Here is a 20,875-nt window from a genome sequence, read left to right on the forward strand (position 1 = left end):
TTTTAGTTTTCAAAATACACTGGTGACCCTTCAAGCAGGAGAATGTAGGAGCACTGAATTAGTTTCCTAGGGTAGGGATACCAAAGTACAGCAGACTAGGTGGTTTAATTCTGGAGGCTGGAGGTTCAAGCCCAAGCTATGACCAGGGCTGGTTTCTTCCAAAGCCTCTGTTCTTGGCTTCAGACAGCTGTCCTTCTCCTGTGGGTGTACGTGGTCATCTCTCCATACATCTGTGTTCCGATTCCCTCTCCTTATAAGGATACTCACACTAGGGACCACATTTCAACTTAATTACCTCCCTAAAAACCTTATCTCCAAATACATTCTACAGTACTGAGGGTTGCAACTGTAACATTCAAATATAGGGAGGACACACTTCAACACATAACAGCCACTTATATCACATAGAGACTGCAATGATCTTTCTAGTATTTCTATACACTTTGCACTGTAGCTGGTTTTGTTCCCCTAATTTCTAAACTCTCTGACTTAAAATCTGTCTGGTCAACCATTTCTATGCAGTAGTTCAAATGAATTGATGGTTTTCTGTGATATTGCCTCATAATTTGCATCCTTTCCAGATATTTGTTCTCAAGCAAAAGTGAAACTCCCTGCATCATCACTTCCTCATTCTGCTGCTGCCCTGGAACCCTCACACACCCGCCCCAAGAGCCAGAGCCTCGGGGACCAGAAAACCTCACACTCAGCGGCTCAGCTTTTTAATAAGGACCCTTACAGTCACGCATCGCCCAGCCATTGGAAGAGGATTGAGAAAGCAAAGATTAAAATGATCTGCTTCAAGTTTCTGATGTCGAAAGAATTTTTCAGGAAACTTCTGGTAAGTTCTGAACTATTAAACTTGTCTTCTCTGTGCCTATGAGGGAACAGCTACTTTTTAAAATTCCAGATGTACTTTTTATACAAATAGGTGTTTGTACATAAATAGCACTTGTGAAAGTATTAATTAGAACCACTAGTGTATTGAAGAAATAATCAGTGTATTGAACTGACACTAACTTTACAAATGCTCTTCTGCAAAGAAATGGACCATGCACGACAATTAGGACTATGAGAACCAGTTAGGACAGTGAGAGGGTTCCTGGTCCTCCCCTGGGTGGGCAAGGGGAAAGAGGATAAAGAAACAATACAAAGAGGGTCAGGAATTTAAGCCAGAAGTCGTAAGGGAACCTGGGGTCGTATGTAATTGCACAGATTTCTCTCTTCCATAACTTCAGGAGTTACTGAAAGTTTTTAACTTTCTCAGAGATAATACATACCTACTCAGAAAGGAATACCTACCTACTTAGGTCTCTCATTCACACCCATCTGATACAGCAATCTGGCTAAACAGTGGGGAAAAAAAAAAACTTCAACTTGTACTTCAGGAAAACGAAACTAACTTGCTTGTGTGTGGTTTCGGTTCGTCAGACCATGGAGGGGGGTGTACCGCCTTCCTGGGCCAGAGCCAGGACTCGAGAAAGTGGATTCCCCCTCCCTCAGCTCTAAGAGCCTTGAGAGCACAGCAACCCCTCAGGACATAGAGACCTGGGGTGCTGCTGAGGACCCCCCCTGCCATGGGTGGACACCCATTCTTGCCCCTAAGAGTTCTGATTTGGTCATTCCTGCTTAACATGGAGACAATGAGAAGTCCCCTGGAGAATGACATCCTGAAGCTCCTTTGTCAACAATTAACTAATAATAAGATGAGTTGGGTTCACAACTGTTTCAGAACAGGAAACTAAGAGCCCCCTAAGAGGTCAACAGTTATGTCAAAGCATTCTCAGAACTGGTCCACACACCAATCTTTGCTTGGTTCCAACAATATCATGATACTTCTGAAAGTTCATGGAGAAATGGAAACTAAAAAAGATGTTTATTTTAGTGCAAAAATAACTTGAAATCCCTGCATAGGTTTTTCATAATTTACATTTTTGAAGTCATTTATATACATGCGGACACTCTTAAAATTACTGAAGTACAAGCCATCTTGAAAGCTCTACAGAATTCCACACATTCCAATCATTCCATGCTCACAATGGCTATCATGATGGAGGGACAGGTCTGAGAAGTATTTGACATTATAATAGGTCCTAAGATATTATTGAAGAGCGCAGTATATCACATTGAGGTAGGATATTGTTTAGTTTGCCATTTAACAAAATAAAACGGGGACCAAGAATCAGTGATCCTGCCTAAAAAGAATATTTCGATCTCCATCATCTCTATCAGCAGAATGTGAACAAAACTAATTGAAAGAAAGCTTTCCCATTAGGTGGCACCAAATTCCTTGTGTGGCACCTTCTAAACTAGACACAGACTCACAACAGCCGTATAGACTCTCAAGAGTTGTAAAAAGAAGGGATGGCTTAGATGAAGGAAGCATTGTGTTGCAGTGAGGTAAGACACCGCTTGGGACATCTATATTCTGTATCTGATCAAACTTCCTGCTAATGTGCCTGTAAGGCAGCTTATGATGGCCCACAGACTTGGGTCCCTGCCACCCATGTGGGATACCTGGATGGAGTCCCTAGCTCCTGCTTTTCTCCTGGCCAAGCCCTCACTATTGCAGGCATTTGGGGAGTGACCTAGTGGATGGCAGATGCCTCACTTGCTTGCTCGCTCTCTCTCTCTCGCTCTCGCTCTCGCTCTCTCTGCCTCTCAAAGAAATAAAGGAAGAGATAGACTACAGAGGTAAATTCCCAATGTGCTGCTTCATATCAAGATGGTTGAGTCCTGTGTTCACTAAGACAGGAAATCTGGAGTACAGCCTCTCTAAGACATCCAGAGAGAGGGTGGACAGTAAAACAGCTGAAAGAGGACAACAGCTAAAGGAGAGAATGCCCCTGAGCTGGACAGAGTGAGTCAGCTTCCCAGAGCAGGGGCAGGGGTGGCATCAGCAGAGGGACCAGACCTTGGACATGGAGCGCCTACAGTGACCGGGGGCCACCTCCATGCCATATCCTGTGTGAGAAACAGCCTCAATCAGGGCTGTAAGTGGCACAGCAGCAAGCTCGGAAGCAATGACTAGAAAACAGCGGATATTTATTCCTGTCCCTTTACTTTTGATAAAACAGCCTTTTCATTCTTGTGGCCAGATGACAGGAAAGAGACTTCCCTAGATTTCTGTCTGGTATTCCAGCCAAGGGGAATAATTGCCCCACTAGGAGAAGGAAAGTCATTCGACTCACACACATGCCAGCTCATGGGCTTTCAAAATTTTACTATTTTTATCACACCAAGAAAACATGTCTCTCATTTGGCAATCTTTTGTTGAGAAGCTATTATGTACTATATACTATAAGATTGCAAACAAAATGTACAATACTTGTCTTCATGAAATGTACAGAGTAGTGGGTGGGAAAAATGAACAAGATAAACAAGTAGAGACATGGGGAATACTTGTAAGTGCTCAGTAGATGAAGAAAAAACTGGCGCTGGAGTTGTGATGCAGCAGGTAGAGCAGCCACCTGCAGTGCCAGCATCCCATATGGGTACCAGTTCAAGTCCCAGCTGTTCCACATCCAATCCAGCTCCCTGCTAATGTATCTGGAAAGCAGCAGAAGATGGCCCAAGTGCTTGGGCCCCTGCATCCATGTGGGAGACCCAGATAAAGCTCCTGGCACGTAGATTCAGCCTGGCCCAGCCCTGGCTGCTGCAGCCATCCTGGGGAGTAAATTAGCAGATGGAAGATGCTGTCTCTCTGTCTCTCCTTCTCTCTCTCTCTGTAATTCTACCTCTCAAATAAATAAATAAATCTTTAAAAAAAAAAAAAAAGAAAGAAAAGAAAAAACAAAGCCAGACTCCGGGGTAGAAAATGTATGTGTGTGGGGGGAATCGATTTCAACAAATTGGCTGGGCAGGGCGTCACCTGGAAGGTGACAGTTAATGAAAAGCTTCATGAAGGTAAAGGAGTGTCCATGGAGGTGGCCCCAGGTCACTGTAGGCGCTCCATGTCCAAGGTCTGGTCCCTCTGCTGATGCCACCCCTGCCCCTGCTCTGGGAAGCTGACTCACTCTGTCCAGCTCAGGGGCATTCTCTCCTTCAGCTGTTGTCCTCTTTCAGCTGTTTTACTGTCCACCCTCTCTCTGGATGTCTTAGAGGTGTCCAAGGAGAGGAAGTCTCCAAGGAAGAGCAGTGGCCAGAAGCCCGGCAGGTGCCACCTGCCTCAAGGAACAAGAAGGAGGTCAGAGGGATGCACCAGGTTCAGAGACAGATCTGGGAGTAAGGTGCAATGGCAGAGGCAGCAGGCACCAGGTCACGTGGGGCGTTGTGGTTCAAAACGAGAAACTTAGCACTTACCCTGAGTCAACTGGGGATTCAGGGTGGGGGAGCACTAAACAGCACATTGGGATGACGTAATTTATGGTATAATAGGGCCACTTTGGCTGCAGTTGTGCAAAGTCCCTGAAGGGGTGAGGAGCCCCAAGAGGGAAACTTGAGAAGGAGCTATTCCTGTTCCCTCAGCACACTGCTGGGAGAAAGAAGGTGCAGGTGCAGGCGGGAGTCACAATGGGTGGTCAGATGCTACATGTATTCAGAAGACACAACCCGTTGGATTTGCTGCAGATGGACTACAGAATATGGGAAGTGAGAAAAAGGACGATTATGCTGTTGTTGGGTGTTTACTTATTTCATTAAATGCATTTAAGTACAGGAAGAGATGCCCTGCAAGAGAGAAGCATTCTCTTCATTACTCTTTAAAGTTTTCTAAATGTTTGGTTCTAAATGTTTTCTTAGTAGAGAGTTAGTGGGGAAAATCTATTCCACAAACACTTCTTAAGGTAGTGGTTCAATCAATTGCATTTGATTTCCTTGATGTAATAGATTCTCAATAGATTTATTCTCAGACAGACCAAACTAGGACTAAGTCTGTTCTGCCTACACCTTTACTTCCTCTTAGGTCACTTACGGGATGTGATTGCAAAATCTCAAGAAAATGCAACTGAACTGAGTTCCAGCTCAAAGAGCCTTGTGAAGATTTATTTCAAGTTCCTAATATAAAAGTAGACGTTCTCAGACAAGCCCTGGTAAGTTTGTTACCATTAAAACCTTGTCTTTTTTTCCATCTATCTTTAAAACTTCATTCTGGAAGCAAATGTGGATCTTTAAAAATGAATATACATTAACGCATCAATAAGAAATTGCTTGAAAATGAGTCTTAAAGGAATGAGAGATAGCACTGCTCTCATTTCTGTACTGACACGTCAGGACATGTGACTTGGGCTGACTGCAGAGTGCTTCAGAGAAAAGTTTCCAGCAGGCTTGGGGAGATTGCAGAGCAGCTGTGGAGGGGGGAGTCTCGGGATGAGGCTGGGAGGCGAAGGTGAACTACAGAGCAGAGGATCAGGAATCCAAGCATACTGAACGAAGAGAACACTGCAGCCAGCTACAGCTCTGCAGACACTCTGTTGTGTGGCTTAAGATGATGTGAAAAGTTCCTATCTAATTAAAGGGAAACCCCTCAAAGCTTAATCATCATTGTGTACAAGACCCGTCTTAGCAACTTCCTTGCACAGAGATGCTATGAGGAAATATATTACTGTAGTGTGTACTTCAGGAAAACAAAACTAACTTGCTTTGTAGTTTCAGTTTCCCTGAGCATAAGAGCAGGGTGGGGCCCTGCTACACTCCGGCCTGGTGCCAGGCGACCTCTCCTGGAGGCAGGGAGACCTGTACTGTAACTGAGGCCAAGACTCCTAGCAATGGGGTGGGCACCAGTGCTGGCTCTGGGGGTACCACTTTGATCCTTTCTGCTCAGCCTCCAGAGGTAAACACTGAAAGCCCTTTAAGAATCATTGTAAAATCAAGTACCAGTCAGAGCACTCCGGGTGCAGAATGATCCTGGAACAGAATACAAGGGCTAAGGTCTAGAACTCTTCTCCCTGGCTGCAACCGGAGTAGCTGCACCTTTCCCCATGCTAAACACATAGGGTCCAGGTAAGCAAACAACCACCATCAAGACAACACTGGTTCTGGTCCAATTCCCCTAACTTATGAATGGGAAAGATGCTGGCTGACAGGAGATGGAAGCTAATCATGACGTCACTTTTCTGATCACAACTCCTCCTACTTTGTACACTTTACGCAGTTTCTGTTCAACCTAAAGATCCCTCATGCTCAAGAAAATACATCAATGGCCCAATGTGTCAGATTCAAGACACAGAAAGGGCCAAGGAGTTGTGTCAAAGTCCAAATTGTTGTTACTTTGAATAAAATACATAGCCCAACCCAAATACAGATCATAGATCAGATAAGATACCCTTATAATTGACAGGATGCCAAAGTTGTGTGAAAGTAACATCAACCTGGTGTAGTAGCAGCCAATCATATGTCTTTTCTCAGCTACCACCAGGGGTAGGCAACTGGAGAAATTCTTTGATGATATACAGGTGTCTTCATGTTTGAACAATGAGGGAACCTTTCAAATAATGTAGAGGTAAAAGACAGTAGGCTTGGGCAACACGAAGCCAGTCACCCTGTTTGAGAAGGGTGGTTCCATCTCCGTGTTAATTCTTGGCAATATTCAAACAACGAAGGAGAAAGGGAGGGGGAAGTCATCACTCTGTGAGTTGACACAAAGTCAAGCCCTCTGCTAGCCCGCACTAAACACACATGCACACATATGTGTCTGGGCATATAGGGGCCAATAAGCAGTCAGTCTTTAAAACCTGCTACTGGTAGAGTTGGGGATCTATCTGAATTGCTGTAATCACTAGCTAAAGCAGCAGAGAAAAATCTCCAGCCTTCTCTTATAATCTTCGGAGTGCCCCCCAAAAAGAGGGTGGGCAGTTCCAATCGCTGGAGAGGACTCTGGCTAGGAGATCACCTCTGACCTGTGCAAAGCTGAGCTGCAGAGTGAAGTAGGGGCATCTCTAGGGGAGGCTCCTTTGGCCTAGCATGACATAGCAAAGGGCAGAGCTGAAGCCTTGGGGCCTTGGCCAACTGAGAACCTCATGTGGCAAGAGACCTCCTCCAGGCATAACCTGGATGGGAAACCTGTTCCTTCATCAAAACTCACAGGGGTGTTAGGAACCCAGAATCCACAGCAGGACTGCAGGTCCCTGTAATCCACATGGCAGGCAAAGGATATACGTGTACAAACGTTTCTCTTAAGACACTCTGACCTGGAAGCCAGAGTTGACTTGGATCTAATAGCTGACAGAAATAAACATATTCCATAGTCTTTTATTCCATTGCTAACTCGTGGGTTTTCAAGAATTCCATTATTATTTCACTACATCAAAAAATCTTAATTTCCTCAGGTGAGAAATAATCACTGCATGCCAATTTTATGTCGGACTCTGGTAAACTTGCCAATGAATGAGAGGCAAATGTGTCAGTTCTCAGAGAGGTTGTGTCTTAGTTGCTGAGACAGACTGAGAAAGTAATGAAAGTACAAGGTGTGTAAATCCTAAGATGAGAAACAAGCAGGTGAGTTGGGAGGAATGGCAAAGAACAGGCTGCAACTTTGGTAAAGAAAGCCAAGAAAGGCCCTATGGATCTGAGTAGAAAAGAGCTGAAGAGGGGATGTGGACTGTCAGTGCCTGGAGGAAGCACATGCCGAGCAGAAGGAGCAGCGTGAAGACCTGCTGCTGCAGCAGGCCTGGCACACTTAAGGAAGAGCCAGGAAAGTGGTGGCGTGGGCAGGATGAGCAGGTGCTCTGGAGAAAGAAAGAGGGCGGGCAGATCGCACAGCACCTTATCCACAGGCTTTGACCTTCTCTCACGGGAGACTCTGGAGGGTTCTGAGCAGACTGACATGAGCACACTTACATCTGAACACGCCCATGTTAGCTGCTGTGTTGAAAACAGAATGAATGAGTTGGGGTGGGGGTAGGCAAAGCCAGAAGCAGAGAGACCAGGTAAAAATAATCGAGATAAGAGATGATGGTTTATACCGAGAAGTACAAAGAGATGGTGAGAAATGGTAGAATTCTGGATATACTGTGAAGGTGAGGTTGAGAGTATTTGCTAAACCTGCTGTGTGTGAGGTATATAGAAAGGGAAGCCAGCAAAGATGAAAGATGCTGCCAAGTTTCCCCCCTGAATAATTGGCAAGTTTCATTAACTGATAAGACTGTGGGAGCGGTAGGTTTGGGGTGGGAGGCACAGATATCAGGAGAGGATTTTGGTCATTAATTTATAAGAGCTGTTTGATATTTGGGTGGAGAAAGAGAAGGCAAATATATGACATCACAGGAGAAGTGGAAGCTCTTGATATTGATTTAGGAAGCACTGGGCACAGTGGTTTTATTTAAATACAAGATGGGTGAGATCTACAGGGAGAAATTTGGGGTCGAGAGGAGGTGTCCAGAGGCTGAGCCTAAGAGACACTCATCATTTAGAGGTGAGAGGCAAGCAGGAGCCAGCAGAGGACACAAAAGGATGGGCCAGGAAGGGAGAAGGAACCTGAGGGGAGTGTGGCATCCCAAGAGCCTGGGAAGAGAGTGTCTCAGGGAAAAGAGAGTGATCATCTGTTTCAAATGCCACTTCCAGGTCAGTGTCAAGTGCAGTTCAGGGAAGAGGGGAAGCCAAAGCTTGCTTGGATGGAGTTCTAAAGGGAATGGAAGAAGAGAACAAGAAACAGCAAGTAAAACATTTATACTGTGAAGGACAGCAGAAATGTGAGACAGAAGTAGATTCAAAAGAGTCTGGTTTAACAGAAGATAGTCGCACAGTTTCAGCTGAAGAGGGAAATCCAGTGGACGTGGAAAGATGGAAGAAGGGAGACAGGTTGACCTTGTTAGGAGTGTGAACAATCCATTCAGGGAAGAGAAACTCAAGGGCCAGGCTTTAGCTTACACTGATGCCCACATCCCAGGGCAGAATGCCTAGGTTCAAGTCCTGCCTCCGCTCCTGATTCCAACTTCCTGTTATTGTACACTCTGGGAGGCAGTAGGTGATGGATCATGTACTTGGGTCCTTGCCACCCATGTAGGAGACCCAGATTGAGTTCTTGGCTTCTAGCTTTGGCCTGGTCCAGCCCCAGCCTTTGTAGGCATTGGGGAGTGAACCAACAAATGGGAGATCTCTCTCTCTCTCTTTCTCTCTCTGTTTTTGCCTTGCTGCCTCTCAATTTTTTTAAAAAAAAAATCAGAATCATTTTCATATTTTAAAACCAAAAAAAATACCACCCTGATGTCTGCCTTAATCTTAGCATACTACTCTCCAGCAGATGGGCCTTTGTGCCCATAAGGATATCAGTCATATTAGATTAGGGTCTACCTTGAAGACTTCCTATTAACTAATTTCGTCTGCAATAACCTTTCTCCAAATAAGGTCACATTCTGAGGTACTAGAGTTTAGGACTTCAGAACAAGAATTTAGAGGATCACAATTCAACCTATAATGGTAATGAATGATAGGATCGAGTATGTGACCATGGGCGTCAAGATGGGTTGAAGTCAAGGTCATTAAACAAGAGGTAGTCAATGAGGTGACAGCCAGGGCAGTGGAAGGACCAATTGCTTGTCTATTAGGAAGGAAACAGTATCAAAGGGCCTGAGTGTCCTCTGCCCTTCACCTGCCTATAAAAGGAGGCCAAGATGTATAAAAATCAAGTATCTAACAAGTGCTCCAAATATGAAATATTTTACCACTAGGGTTTTAAAAAAGTCCACATAGCAAAATCATATTTTTAACATCTCACATTAAAGGAGTGTAGTACTCAGCATTTTCTACAAAAAACATTTCATTAAGAATAGATGGAGGGGAGTGTTGTGGCATAGCAGATTAATCCTCTGCCTGTGATACTGGCATCCCATTTGGGCATCAACTCCACTCCCAGTCCAGCTCCCTGCTAATGCACCTGGGAAAGCAGTGGAATATGGCCCAAGTACGTGGGTGCCTGCACTGTGGGAAACTTCAAAGAAATCCTAGGTTCCTGGCTTTGGCCTGGCCCAGCCCTGGCTGTTGTAGCTATTTGGGGAATAAGCCAGCAGATGGAAGATATCTCTTTCTCTATCATCTTCCCCCCTCTGTCTTTCCAATAAAAAACATAAATCTTTTTAAAAGAATAGATCCAATAACTATTTCTACATTTGGTTCCCTATAGTGTTTACACACAGGTAAGGCAGGGCACCTCCGTTCAGCCTTACCTAAGATGACACTTAGGGCCCATGCAGAGGAGAGAGAATCCTCCTGGATGGGCCTCCCAGCATCAGGAGTCACCTACTGGGGTGTAGTGCCCCCTGCCCAGGAACACCCATGGCAGGCTGGAGCACTGCCAACCATGTTCCTAGACTCATTAGGCCCTTGGAAGGGCCCCTGGGTAAGCCGTTCCTTGCTCCCTTAACTCTGTGCCCTGGGCTTCCTCCTTTCACCTGACTCCTCCCCCCACTCCAGCTACACCCCCTTAACCTCACCTGCCCAAGGTTCCCACTCCCCTGGTGATGCTCTCCTCGTCCTCACATAACCCAGCTTATGCCCATCCTTGTATCACACACAAAGCACTAACATAACCTGCCATTATCACTTGCATGTGTGTGGCTTATTTTCTTTCATCTTCTCCCCCAGACTGTAAATGTCAGGAAAGAACCCGACATATCTTTTGTTACCACTGTCTTTCTGGCACAGAATAGGAACTCAGAATTTGTTGAATGAGTAAACAACACAGGTCAAGGCAAAATAAGACTTTCCTCTGCTTGCAATATATGCATGAATTCTTGTGGCATCTCTAAAACCAGTTCCAGCTACTTTACAAATGAACAGAGTGGATCATCTGAAATATGTTTAGAGTGTTCTTTGTGCCCAGTTGGTCAGAGTTTTGTTCATTGGCCCAGGACTAATTGTGTCTTACAGACTGAAACCAGCAGTGACTTAGGAAATGCAAGGCACCTGTATATTGGTCAGCTTTCTGTTGCTTTAACTACAATACATATGAGGCGCTTCGCAGGAAGTGAGCAGGTTTATTTTGACTCACAGTTTGGAGAGTTGCGCTCCAGACTCACTGCTCTGGCATCTGATGGAGGCTGGCAGTGGTGATCACCTGGTGAGGCTGGAAGCAAAGGCAGCCGGGAAGCACACGTGGCTTATACAATCAGCCTCACAAGAACCACCCCTCCAGGGCAAGGCCCCATGACCTAAAGACCTCCCACCAGGCCAACCTCCCAGGTGCCATATTAGATCAAGTCTCCATTCTTAACCCATCAACAATTCACAACAATCCAGCAACATAAGTCTTGGGGGTTTAAATAATATCTGCATGAGTCTGGAGAAGTCCTTTTCAAAGCATGACTTTTTTTTTTTTTTTGACAGGCAGAGTAGACAGTGAGAGAGACAGAGAGAAAGGTCTTCCTTTACCGTTGGTTCACCCTCCAATGGCCGCCGCAGCCGGTGCACCGCGCTGATCCGATGGCAGGAGCCAGGTACTTCTCCTGGTCTCCCATGGGGTGCAGGGCCCAAGTACCTGGGCCATCCTCCACTGCACTCCTGGGGCACAGCAGAGAGCTGGCCTGGAAGAGGGGCAGCCAGGACAGAATCCGGCGCCCTGACCGGGACTAGAACCCGGTGTGCCAGCACTGCAGGCGGAGGATTAGCCTACTGAGCTGCGGCGCCGGCCCGAAGCATGACATTAACAGCACCAGGAAAAGTCTCACCAAGACGAGTGGAAGCTGCCATGCCCTGTGGCTGCCGGCCTGCAGAGAGGCTGAGGCCCCAGCTGAGCTTGACCTCATGGAGAACTTCCAGGCCAGCTTTTGCAAGAAACCCAAATGCAGATGAATCAATTTTCAGTTGAGCTAGAGGTTATTAGTATACATTAATTTGTTTTTTATTTACTATTATTTATTTGAAAGCCAGAGCTATACAGAAAGAAAGATAGAGACAGAGACAGAGGCAGAGACAGAGGCAGAGAGTGCGCTTCCATTTGCTGATTCACTTTCCAAATGCCTGCAACCACTGGATCTGGGCCAGGCCAAAGCAAGGAGCCCAGAACTCCATCTTGTTCTCACATGTAGGTAGCAAGGACTCAAGTACTTGAGCCACCATCTGCTGCTTCCCAGCATCCACATTAGCAGGAAGCTGGATCAGAAGCAGAGCTAGGACTCAAACCTATGGAATGCAGGTGTCCCAAGCAGTGTCTTAACTGCTATGCAAAATGTTCACCCCAATATTAACATTTTAACACCTAGGTAGCTTAAATCTTTCAAAAATCTTTTAAAATATATTTTCTCTTTTCATAATTCACTTTAATACTTTTATTGGATTGATTCTTAATACTTTTCATCTATTTATACTTAAAATTTGCTCACTGTCTCATTTTCTTACTTAACCACTTTAGTGATTCTTCCTTTTCACTCTGATTCAGTAGGCCCGGGGTGGGGCCTGGGAACGTCATTTCTAGCCAGTTTCACAGTGACTGATGCTGTTGGCCTGGAGATCACACTCTGAAAACCCCTGCTCTCAACTAGGCCTACACACTACATCCACCCAGGCAAGGTTTTAAAAGCACTAATGCTGGAAAACACCACTGTACTCTCTCAGCCAATGGATTCAGAATTTTTAGTTTTTGCAATCCAGCTAAGTACGTAGTTGTAGGGCCTTCATCAGTCTCAGATCAATAATTGGGGCAGGAATTATTTTAACAAGGTTAAAAAAAAAAAGCTCATACCATTTTCCCTATATAATTTCATTCAGGCCAGTCCAGTCTGGAAGCCACAAGAATTAGCTAACAAAAAAAAAAAAAAAAAAAAATCATGGCCAAGGCCCCAAAAGCACCAGCCTTACGGCCCAACAGCTTGAGTTTCAACAGACAATAGGCAATGTCTTCACCAATTGCTTTGTTTTTTCGTTTTGCTTTTTTTTTTTTTTTTTAATTTGACAGGCAGAGTTAGACAGTGAGAGAGAGACAGACAGAGAGAAAGGTCTTCCTTCCGTTGGTTCACTCCCCACATGGCTGCTATGGCTGGCGCTGCGCCGTTCAGAGGCCAGGAGCCAGGTGCTTCCTCCTGGTCTCCCATGGGGTGCAGGGCCCAAGCACTTGGGCCATCCTCCACTGCCCTCCCGGGCCACAGCAGAGAGCTGGCCTGGAAGAGGAGCAACAGGGACTAGAACCCGGAGCCCATATGGGATTCCGGCACCATAGGCAGAGGATTAATCAAGTGAGCCACGGTGCCGGCCCCCACCAATTGCTTTGTGACCATGTAACAAACATGGCAGCTTCCAAGCTGGGATCAAGGTTTCCTGTTCCCCAACAAACCTCCACTTAGCCAATTTTAAATTTTATTTACAATATTCTGCCATGTTACAGAACAATTTCTGTGTTACTTACGATTCTGTTTTTAACTTACAACGACCCAAATTTTACCAAGTGAAGGCTAAAAGGGGAAATTATTACAAGGACCAAAGGGCACAGCATGGGGCAGATGCTGTGGCATAGCCCTGTGACTGTCTTTCAAACAATTAAATCTTAAAAAAGAAAAAGGTGTGTCACATAGTTAGCAGCTACTGCTTATTTCATGATGACACTTACCATTACCTAAGAAATAAGGGCACTGATTGGGACTATGTAAAAAGTTAAATATCAAGCAGGCTTTAAGAGCCAAACTTGTGCAGTGTTTCATGTACATGGGTATTTCAAAGGTTCGTGGAAATGGAGTTAAAGGGTAAGCTTATTTTATTACCAAAAAAAAAAAAATAGTGTGAGGGGCCACAGTTGTGGTACAGTGAACTAAACTGCTCCCTGTGATGATGTCCCAGTCCCAGCTGATCCACTTCCAACCCAGCTTCTGCTAATGTACCTGGGAAGGCTACAGAGGATGACTCAAGTACATTAGTCCCTTCCACCCAAGTGGGAGACCGAGATGGAAGTCTGGGCTCCTGGCTTTTGTCTGGACCAACCCTGACCCACGGGAAGTAAAGCAGTAGATGGGAGATATTGCTCTCTGCATTCCAAAATAAATAAGTCTTTTTTAAAAAAAGTGTGAAGTCCATGAATAGATAAGGGATCTTCAAGAAGGTCATTGAGAATATGTATTATGAAAAAACTATGAATTGGATTTCAAAAAATTTTCAACCAAAATAAAATATTTTTAAAGCATACTTATTTTTAAATTTTTATTTATTTTCATTTTTATTTGAAAAGCAGACTGACCGTGAGAGAGATAGACAGAGATGGAGATCCAGAGATCTTTCTTCCACTGGTTTGTTTCCCATATGTCCACAATAGCCAGGGTTGGGTCAGGCTGAAGCCAGAAGCCTGGAACTCAGTCTGGGTCTCCCATAGCAGGTAGTAAGGACCAAAGTACTTCAGCCATAACCTGCTGCCTCCCAGGGTACGCATTGGCAAGAGCCTAATACCCAAAGTGGAGCCAAGACTTCAACCCAGTTACTCAGCTGGTTTAACAGCTGGCAGCTTAACTGCTGCACTAAACCTCTTCCCTCAAACTTATGTTTAATTCCACTTTTGCCAAAAGTTTATTAAAGTACTCTTTTATAATGTTTGTAAGAAATTATATATACAATTGACTACATAATTCCAATGATAAAGTATAATGCTAAAATATTCGTTTTGTTACTTTTTCCAAGGAAGAAAGGCAAAGCTTTGATATGAATGAACAAGTAACCCTACCAGAACTGGTCAAAGACTGGACCAAAGAGCATGTGAAAAAATGGGTAACTGAAGATCTTAAGGTTGATGAGAAATATGGCCAAATTTTACTGAATGAAGAAGTGACAGGGCTGGTCCTGAAGGAATTAACAGAAGATGATCTGAAAGAAATGGGGTTACCACGGGGTCCAGCACTTTTGATAAAACGTGCGTGTAACAAACTACTTAATAGTTCCCCTGAAAGTGACAATCAGGATTCTGGAAAATTAGATAATATAAAACCATCCAAGAAAAAACAGCAAAAAAAGCCAAAACAGAAAAGTAAAGAAGAGGGAACATCCATGTCTCTCAATATTGATCATGATCTGAGAGAGACTACAGAAATTGAAGTCCAAGAATCAATTCCTTTGAAGGAAAAAGCGTTGGATGAAACAGTGAATGCTGCAGACAAGGAAAATGCAATACAAACCGAACGGTTGACTTGTATGCCATACCCTTTTGATCAGTTTCATGACAGCCAGCGGTATATAGAACATTACATTCTACAACCTGAAACAGGACCACTCAATCTCATCGACCCAATACATGAGTTCAAAGCTCTCACAAATACAGCAGCAGCCACAGAAGAAGATATTAAAATGAAATTTAGCAATGAAGTCTTCCGATTTGCATCAGCTTGCATGAATTCACGCACCAACGGTACTATTCATTTTGGAGTCAAGGACAAACCCCATGGAGAAATTGTTGGTGTAAAAATCAGCAGTAAGGATGTCCTAATTAATCACTTCAACGTAATGATCAAAAAGTATTTTGAAGACAGTGACATCAATGAAGCCAAGAAGTGTATTCGGGAGCCAAGGTTTGTGGAAGTCCTGTTGCAGAACAGCATGCCATCCGACAGATTTGTCATTGAAGTCGACGTTATTCCAAAACACTCGGTGTGTAAAGAAAAGTATTTCTACATTAAGATGCAGAGTTGTAAAGATAACGTGTGGAAGCAAAACCAAGAATATTCACTGTTTATAAGAGAAGGGGCTAGCTCCAGGGATATCCTCGCCAACGCCAAGCAACGAGATCCAGATTTCAAAGCATTTACACAAAATTTAAAGTCACTGGTAGCATCTAGAAAAGAGGCTGAAGAAGAATATGGATGGAAAGCAACTAAGAAGGAGAGTGAAGGACTAAAGCTGGTGAAGCTTCTCATAGGAAACCGGGACTCGCTGGATAACTCGTACTACAGCTGGTACATTCTTGTAACAAACAAATGCCATCCAAACCAAACAAAGCACTTAGATTTTCTAAAGGAAATCAAGTGGTTTGCTGTGTTGGAGTTTGATCCTGAATCTGGGATCAATGGAGTGGTCAAAGCTTACAAAGAAAGCCGAGTGGCCAACCTTCACTTTCCAAGTCAGTATGAAGACAAGACGAGTAGCCTGAGAGAGAAGATTTCTACCCTGAATCTTTATCAGCAGCCCAGCTGGGTCTTCTGCAACGGGAGATCAGACTTGACAAGTGAGACTTACAAACCTTTCGAACCACATCTGTGGCAGAGAGAAAGAGCTTCTGAGGTCAGGAAACTGATTTTCTTTCTCACCGATGAAAATATAATGGCAAGAGGGAAATTTTTAGTTGTGTTTCTACTACTGTCTTCAGTGGAAAGTCCAGGAGATCCACTCATTGAAACGTTCTGTGCTTTCTACCAAGCTCTCAAAGGAATGGAAAATATGTTGTGCATCTGTGTAAACTCACAGATTTATCAACGGTGGAAAGACTTACTGAAAACAAGACTGACGGTGGCACATGAATTATCAAACCACAGCATTTCCACTTTAAATCTAGAACTCGTAAACAGTACTATCCTTAAACTCAAATCAGTGACTCGGTCATCAAGAAGGTTTTTGCCTTCACGTGGATCTTCGTCAGTCATCCTGGAAAAGAAGAAGGAAGATACATTGACCGCTCTGGAAATCCTCTGTGAAAATGAGTGTAGGGACACAGACATAGAGAAAGATGAATCTAAATTCCTAGAGTTTAAGAAATCCAAAGAAGAACACTTCTATCGAGGTGGCAAAGTGTCCTGGTGGAATTTTTATTTTTCTTCGGAAAATTATTCTTCAGCTTTTGTGAAAAGGGACAGTTACAAAGAACTTAAGAATTTAATACAGTGCTGGGCAGAGTCTCCAAGACCAGTATTTGCAAAAATCATCAATCTTTATCATCATCCAGGCTGTGGGGGCACCACATTGGCTATGCATGTTCTCTGGGACCTAAAGAAAAACTTCAGATGTGCTGTGCTCAAAAACAAAGCAACTGATTTTGCAGAAATTGGGGAACAAGTGACCAATCTGATCACCTATAAGGCAACCTGCCATCAGGATTACATTCCTGTGCTCCTCCTGGTAGACGATTTTGAAGAACAGGAAAATGTCTACATTCTACAGAACGCCATCAATTCCATTTTAGCAGAGAAGGACTTGCGATATGAAAAAACATTGGTTATTATCTTAAACTGCATGAGATCCCAGAATCCAGATGAAAGTGCAAAATTAATAGACAGTATTGCACTAAAATACCAACTTTCTCCCAAGGAACAGAGAGCTTTTGGGGCCAAACTAGAGGAAATTGAAAAGCAGCACAAAGACTGTGAAAACTTTTATTCCTTTATGATCCTGAAACGCAATTTTGATGAGACATATATTAAAAATGTGGTCAGGAACATCCTGAAAGGACAGGATGTCTACAGCAAGGAAGCACAGCTCATTTCCTTCCTGGCCCTGCTCAACACTTACGTTACGGATTCCACAATTTCAGTGTCACAGTGCGAAATATTTTTAGGAATCATTTACACGAGTACACCCTGGAAACCTGAGAGCCTGGAAGATAAAATGGGCACATATTCTACCCTTCTAATAAACACAGAAGTCTCAGAATATGGGAGATACACGGGTGTGCGTATCATTCACCCACTGATTGCCATTCACTGTCTCAAAGAACTAGAGGAAAAACATCACTTAAATAAACATCACATTGCATTGAAGCTATTAAATGAGAATTTATTCTATGATTTCGGTATAGGAAGAGACAAATTTCAACACGATGTGCAAACCCTTTTGCTTACAAGACGGCGCAAGGAGTATGGAGATGAAACAGACACTTTGTTTTCCCCATTAATCGAAGATTTACAGAACAAGGAAATTGAAGAGGTCTTGGTGGCAGGATGCAGTCGATTTCCACAAAATGCATTCATTTGCCAAGCCTTGGCAAGACACTTCTACATTAAAGAGAAGAACTTCGAGACTGCTCTCGAATGGGCAAATCTGGCCAAAACCAGAGCACCTAAAAACTCCTACATCTCAGACACCCTCGGTCAGGTCTACAAAAGTAAAATCAAGTGGTGGCTGGATGAAAACAAAAACAGTAAGGTCATTACTGTTAAAGATCTAACGCATTTACTAGAAGCTGCTGAAAAGGCCTCAGGAGCTTTCAAAGAATCCCAACAGCAAACTGACAGTAAAAACTACGAAACCGAGGCGTGGTCAGCACAGAAGTCCCAGAGGAGGTATGACACGTATAACACAGCCGGTTTCTTTGGTGAAATAGAAGTCGGTCTATACACTATCCAGATCCTTCAGCTTACTCCTTTTTTCCACAAAGACAACGTATCGTTTCTAAAACCCATGGTGCAGTTTCTATCAGGAAAGGGAGACATCCCATTTGATGCAAGAAATGAGTATTACTTGGCTCTTAGCAAGTTCACATCCCTTCTGCAAAATTTACAGTCAAATCTGAAAAGGTGCTTTGACTTTTTTATTGATTATATGGTGCTTCTGAAAATGAGGAACACCCAGAAAGAAATGGCGGAAATACTGTTAAGCAAAAAAGTCAGTCGTTGTTACAAGAAATACAGAGACCTTTTCTGCATTTTGGATCCAAGTCCATTACACAGCAAAGAGAGTCAGTTACTCCTGGAGGAGAATTGCAGGAAAAAGCTAGAAGCTTGGAGAGCTGATAGGTTTTCTGGACTCCTGGAGTATCTTAGCCTAAACCACAAAGAAGCCACAAGCACCATGGAAAATATAGTAGATGAATATGCCTTCCTGTTGAAGCAAAACCCAAACAAACGGCTGACAAAGGAGAAACAGAATTTCATTCTGGCCAACATTATTCTCAGCTGTCTGAAACCCACCTCCAAGTCCATTCAACCTCTGAACATGCTTAAAAAACAGCTCCGAGAAGTGCTGCAACTCGTAGGACTACATCATCAATATTCCGACCCTTATTTCTTGGCTTGCCTCCTATTCTGGCCAGAAAACCAAGAACTGGATCAAGACTCCAAACTAATGGAGAAGTATGTTTCATCCTTAAACAGAACCTTCAGGGGACAGTACAAGCGCATGTGCAGATCGAAACAGGCAAGCACGTTTTTCTACCTGGGCAAGAGGAAGGGGTTCAATGGTCTTGTTCTCAAAGCCGAAATAGAGCAGTACTTTAGTAAGGCGCAAAATATAAACTCCCTCTGGCAGAGTGGAGATGTGTGGAAAAAAAAAGAAGTCAAAGACCTCCTGCATCGTCTCGTTGGTCAGGCCGAGGGCAAGCTAATCTCCATTGAATATGGGACGGAGGAAAAAATTAAAATACCAGTGACATCTGTGTATTCAGGTCCACTCCGCAGTGGGAGGAACATAGAAAAAGTGTCCTTCTACCTGGGATTTTCCATTGAAGGCCCTCTGGCATATGATATAGAGGTAGTTTAAGAAAATCATTGGTGCACTGCACAGGTCCACCTCTCTGGGACTGCATTCCCTTTCTCTACGGCCATGTCATTTTTGTGACATTATGGGTTTATTGCTATAATTTTGCTTTTGTCTCCCAAATGAATTATAAACCTTTTTTGTAGGGCAGGAAATATATCTACACACAGAGCTTGGTATATGGTAAGGTCAATCATATAACATTTTGGGGCCACCACTGTGGGTAAAGCTGCCACCTGCAGTACCGGCATCCCATATGGGCGCCAGTTCAAGTTCCAGCTGCTCCACTTCCAATCCAGCTCTCTGCTATGGCCTGGGAAAGCAGTGGAGGATGGCTCAAGTCCTTGGGCCTCTGCACCCACATGGGAAGACCCAGAGGAAGCTCCTGGCTCCTGGCTTCAGATCTGCACAGCTCCAGCTGTTGCAGCCATTTGGGGAGTGAACAAGTGGATGGAAGACCTCTCTCTCCCTCTCTCTGCCTTTGCCTCTCTGTAACTATGCCTTTCAAATAAATAAGTAAATCTTTTAAAAAATCATATAACATTTCAAATATGTATTTTCAAGGTGATATACTTAAAAAGTTCTAGTTATTACCCACTTGTAAGCTCATAACTGCTTAGGGGTCAATAAAAGTCTGTTCTAATTTGATCAGCTTCTGTGGATTTTCTGTATTATGTTTTCATTGTGACAGCAGAGATTTAAATGAAGCGAATGTGAAGGAGAAAGTACCACCTTGTCTCATCGAGCTCAAACCATAAATAAGATCCATACCAGAGTTCCACTTAACTCACTTGTGTGGAAGGTCCCCATCCTCCATTTAATCCCTCCACCCTCCCCACACACATACACAGGCAATTCCTTATGCCCCTTGCCCTCTCCCAACTCACTGCTTCAGAAGGGTAAGAAAGCCAAAAAACAAAGGAGCCCCAAGCTTGAACCCCCTCCGTTCTCTTGTGCTCATTTACACACCAAACTCTCCTTGCCTCCTGTGACTGCAGCCTTGTCCCACCTGTCCTTGAGATCCTGTCTCCATGGCTTCTTTTCCCATCCATTACCCTGTTTGTCGCCTCTACTTCTCAACGTGTGATGGACACAGACTTCTCTTCCCATTGAGATTCTCTTTTTTGCATCCAGCATTCTCCATATGGATACCCTGATTTGCCCTTCATGGCCCACGTCATTGAGTCACTCCCTCTCACACCCAGGAAGTCTGCCTCAGCCCCCAGAATTCAGTTTCCTCAGCAATATGTGCTCTCTACTCTCCAGTGCCAGGAAGGACTCCCAGGAGCTCATTCACAGACTTGGACCAGCCAGGACCATCGCAAACCATGTTCTAGAGCTACCCATTGCCTAAAAAGTGAAGCACATGCTAATACAGACTAAATGGAACATTGAAATACCAGAGTTTACTTTTCCATATCTTTCTGTCTCCTTGTAATGTAACTTAGCTATTCTAGCCCTCAAACCCAATTCTCTCATCCTCAAGAAGCCAATGCCTTACTGGATTCTCTTCACCAACATCTCAATGAATCTGCAGAATGCTCACAGGACCCCCAAACACATCCTCATTTCTGGA

The 20,875-nt window shown here is 44.0% G+C and overlaps 1 protein-coding gene across 4 annotated transcripts; it reads left to right on the forward strand.

Annotated features, from left to right (window-relative positions):
* Positions 1–603: 603 nt before the first annotated feature.
* Positions 604–19,947, forward strand: SAMD9L (sterile alpha motif domain containing 9 like). Of its 4 annotated transcripts, none has more exons than XM_008261728.5 (3): positions 604–838; positions 4,901–5,027; positions 14,527–19,947. In XM_008261728.5, exon 3 carries the CDS (start codon positions 14,548–14,550, stop codon positions 19,300–19,302), a length of 4,755 nt encoding a protein of 1,584 aa, XP_008259950.3. In that variant the 5' UTR covers positions 604–838; positions 4,901–5,027; positions 14,527–14,547; the 3' UTR covers positions 19,303–19,947. The 4 variants fall into 4 exon arrangements, with proteins under 4 accessions (XP_008259950.3, XP_008259951.3, XP_069915919.2 ...); XM_008261729.5 differs by having other exon boundaries at positions 614–838; positions 14,531–19,947; XM_070059818.2 differs by lacking the exon at positions 604–838 and adding an exon at positions 4,449–4,587.
* Positions 19,948–20,875: the final 928 nt, after the last annotated feature.

The sequence above is a fragment of the Oryctolagus cuniculus genome, chromosome 16, assembly GCF_051225735.1.
Source record: "Oryctolagus cuniculus isolate XC-2025 breed Fujian yellow rabbit chromosome 16, ASM5122573v1, whole genome shotgun sequence".
NCBI lineage: Eukaryota > Metazoa > Chordata > Mammalia > Lagomorpha > Leporidae > Oryctolagus > Oryctolagus cuniculus.

What these genes read in the sequence shown, in the direction of transcription:
- SAMD9L (XM_008261728.5), top strand. Translation starts at nt 14,548, where the DNA reads ATGAATGAACAAGTAACCCTACCAGAACTGGTCAAAGACTGGACCAAA.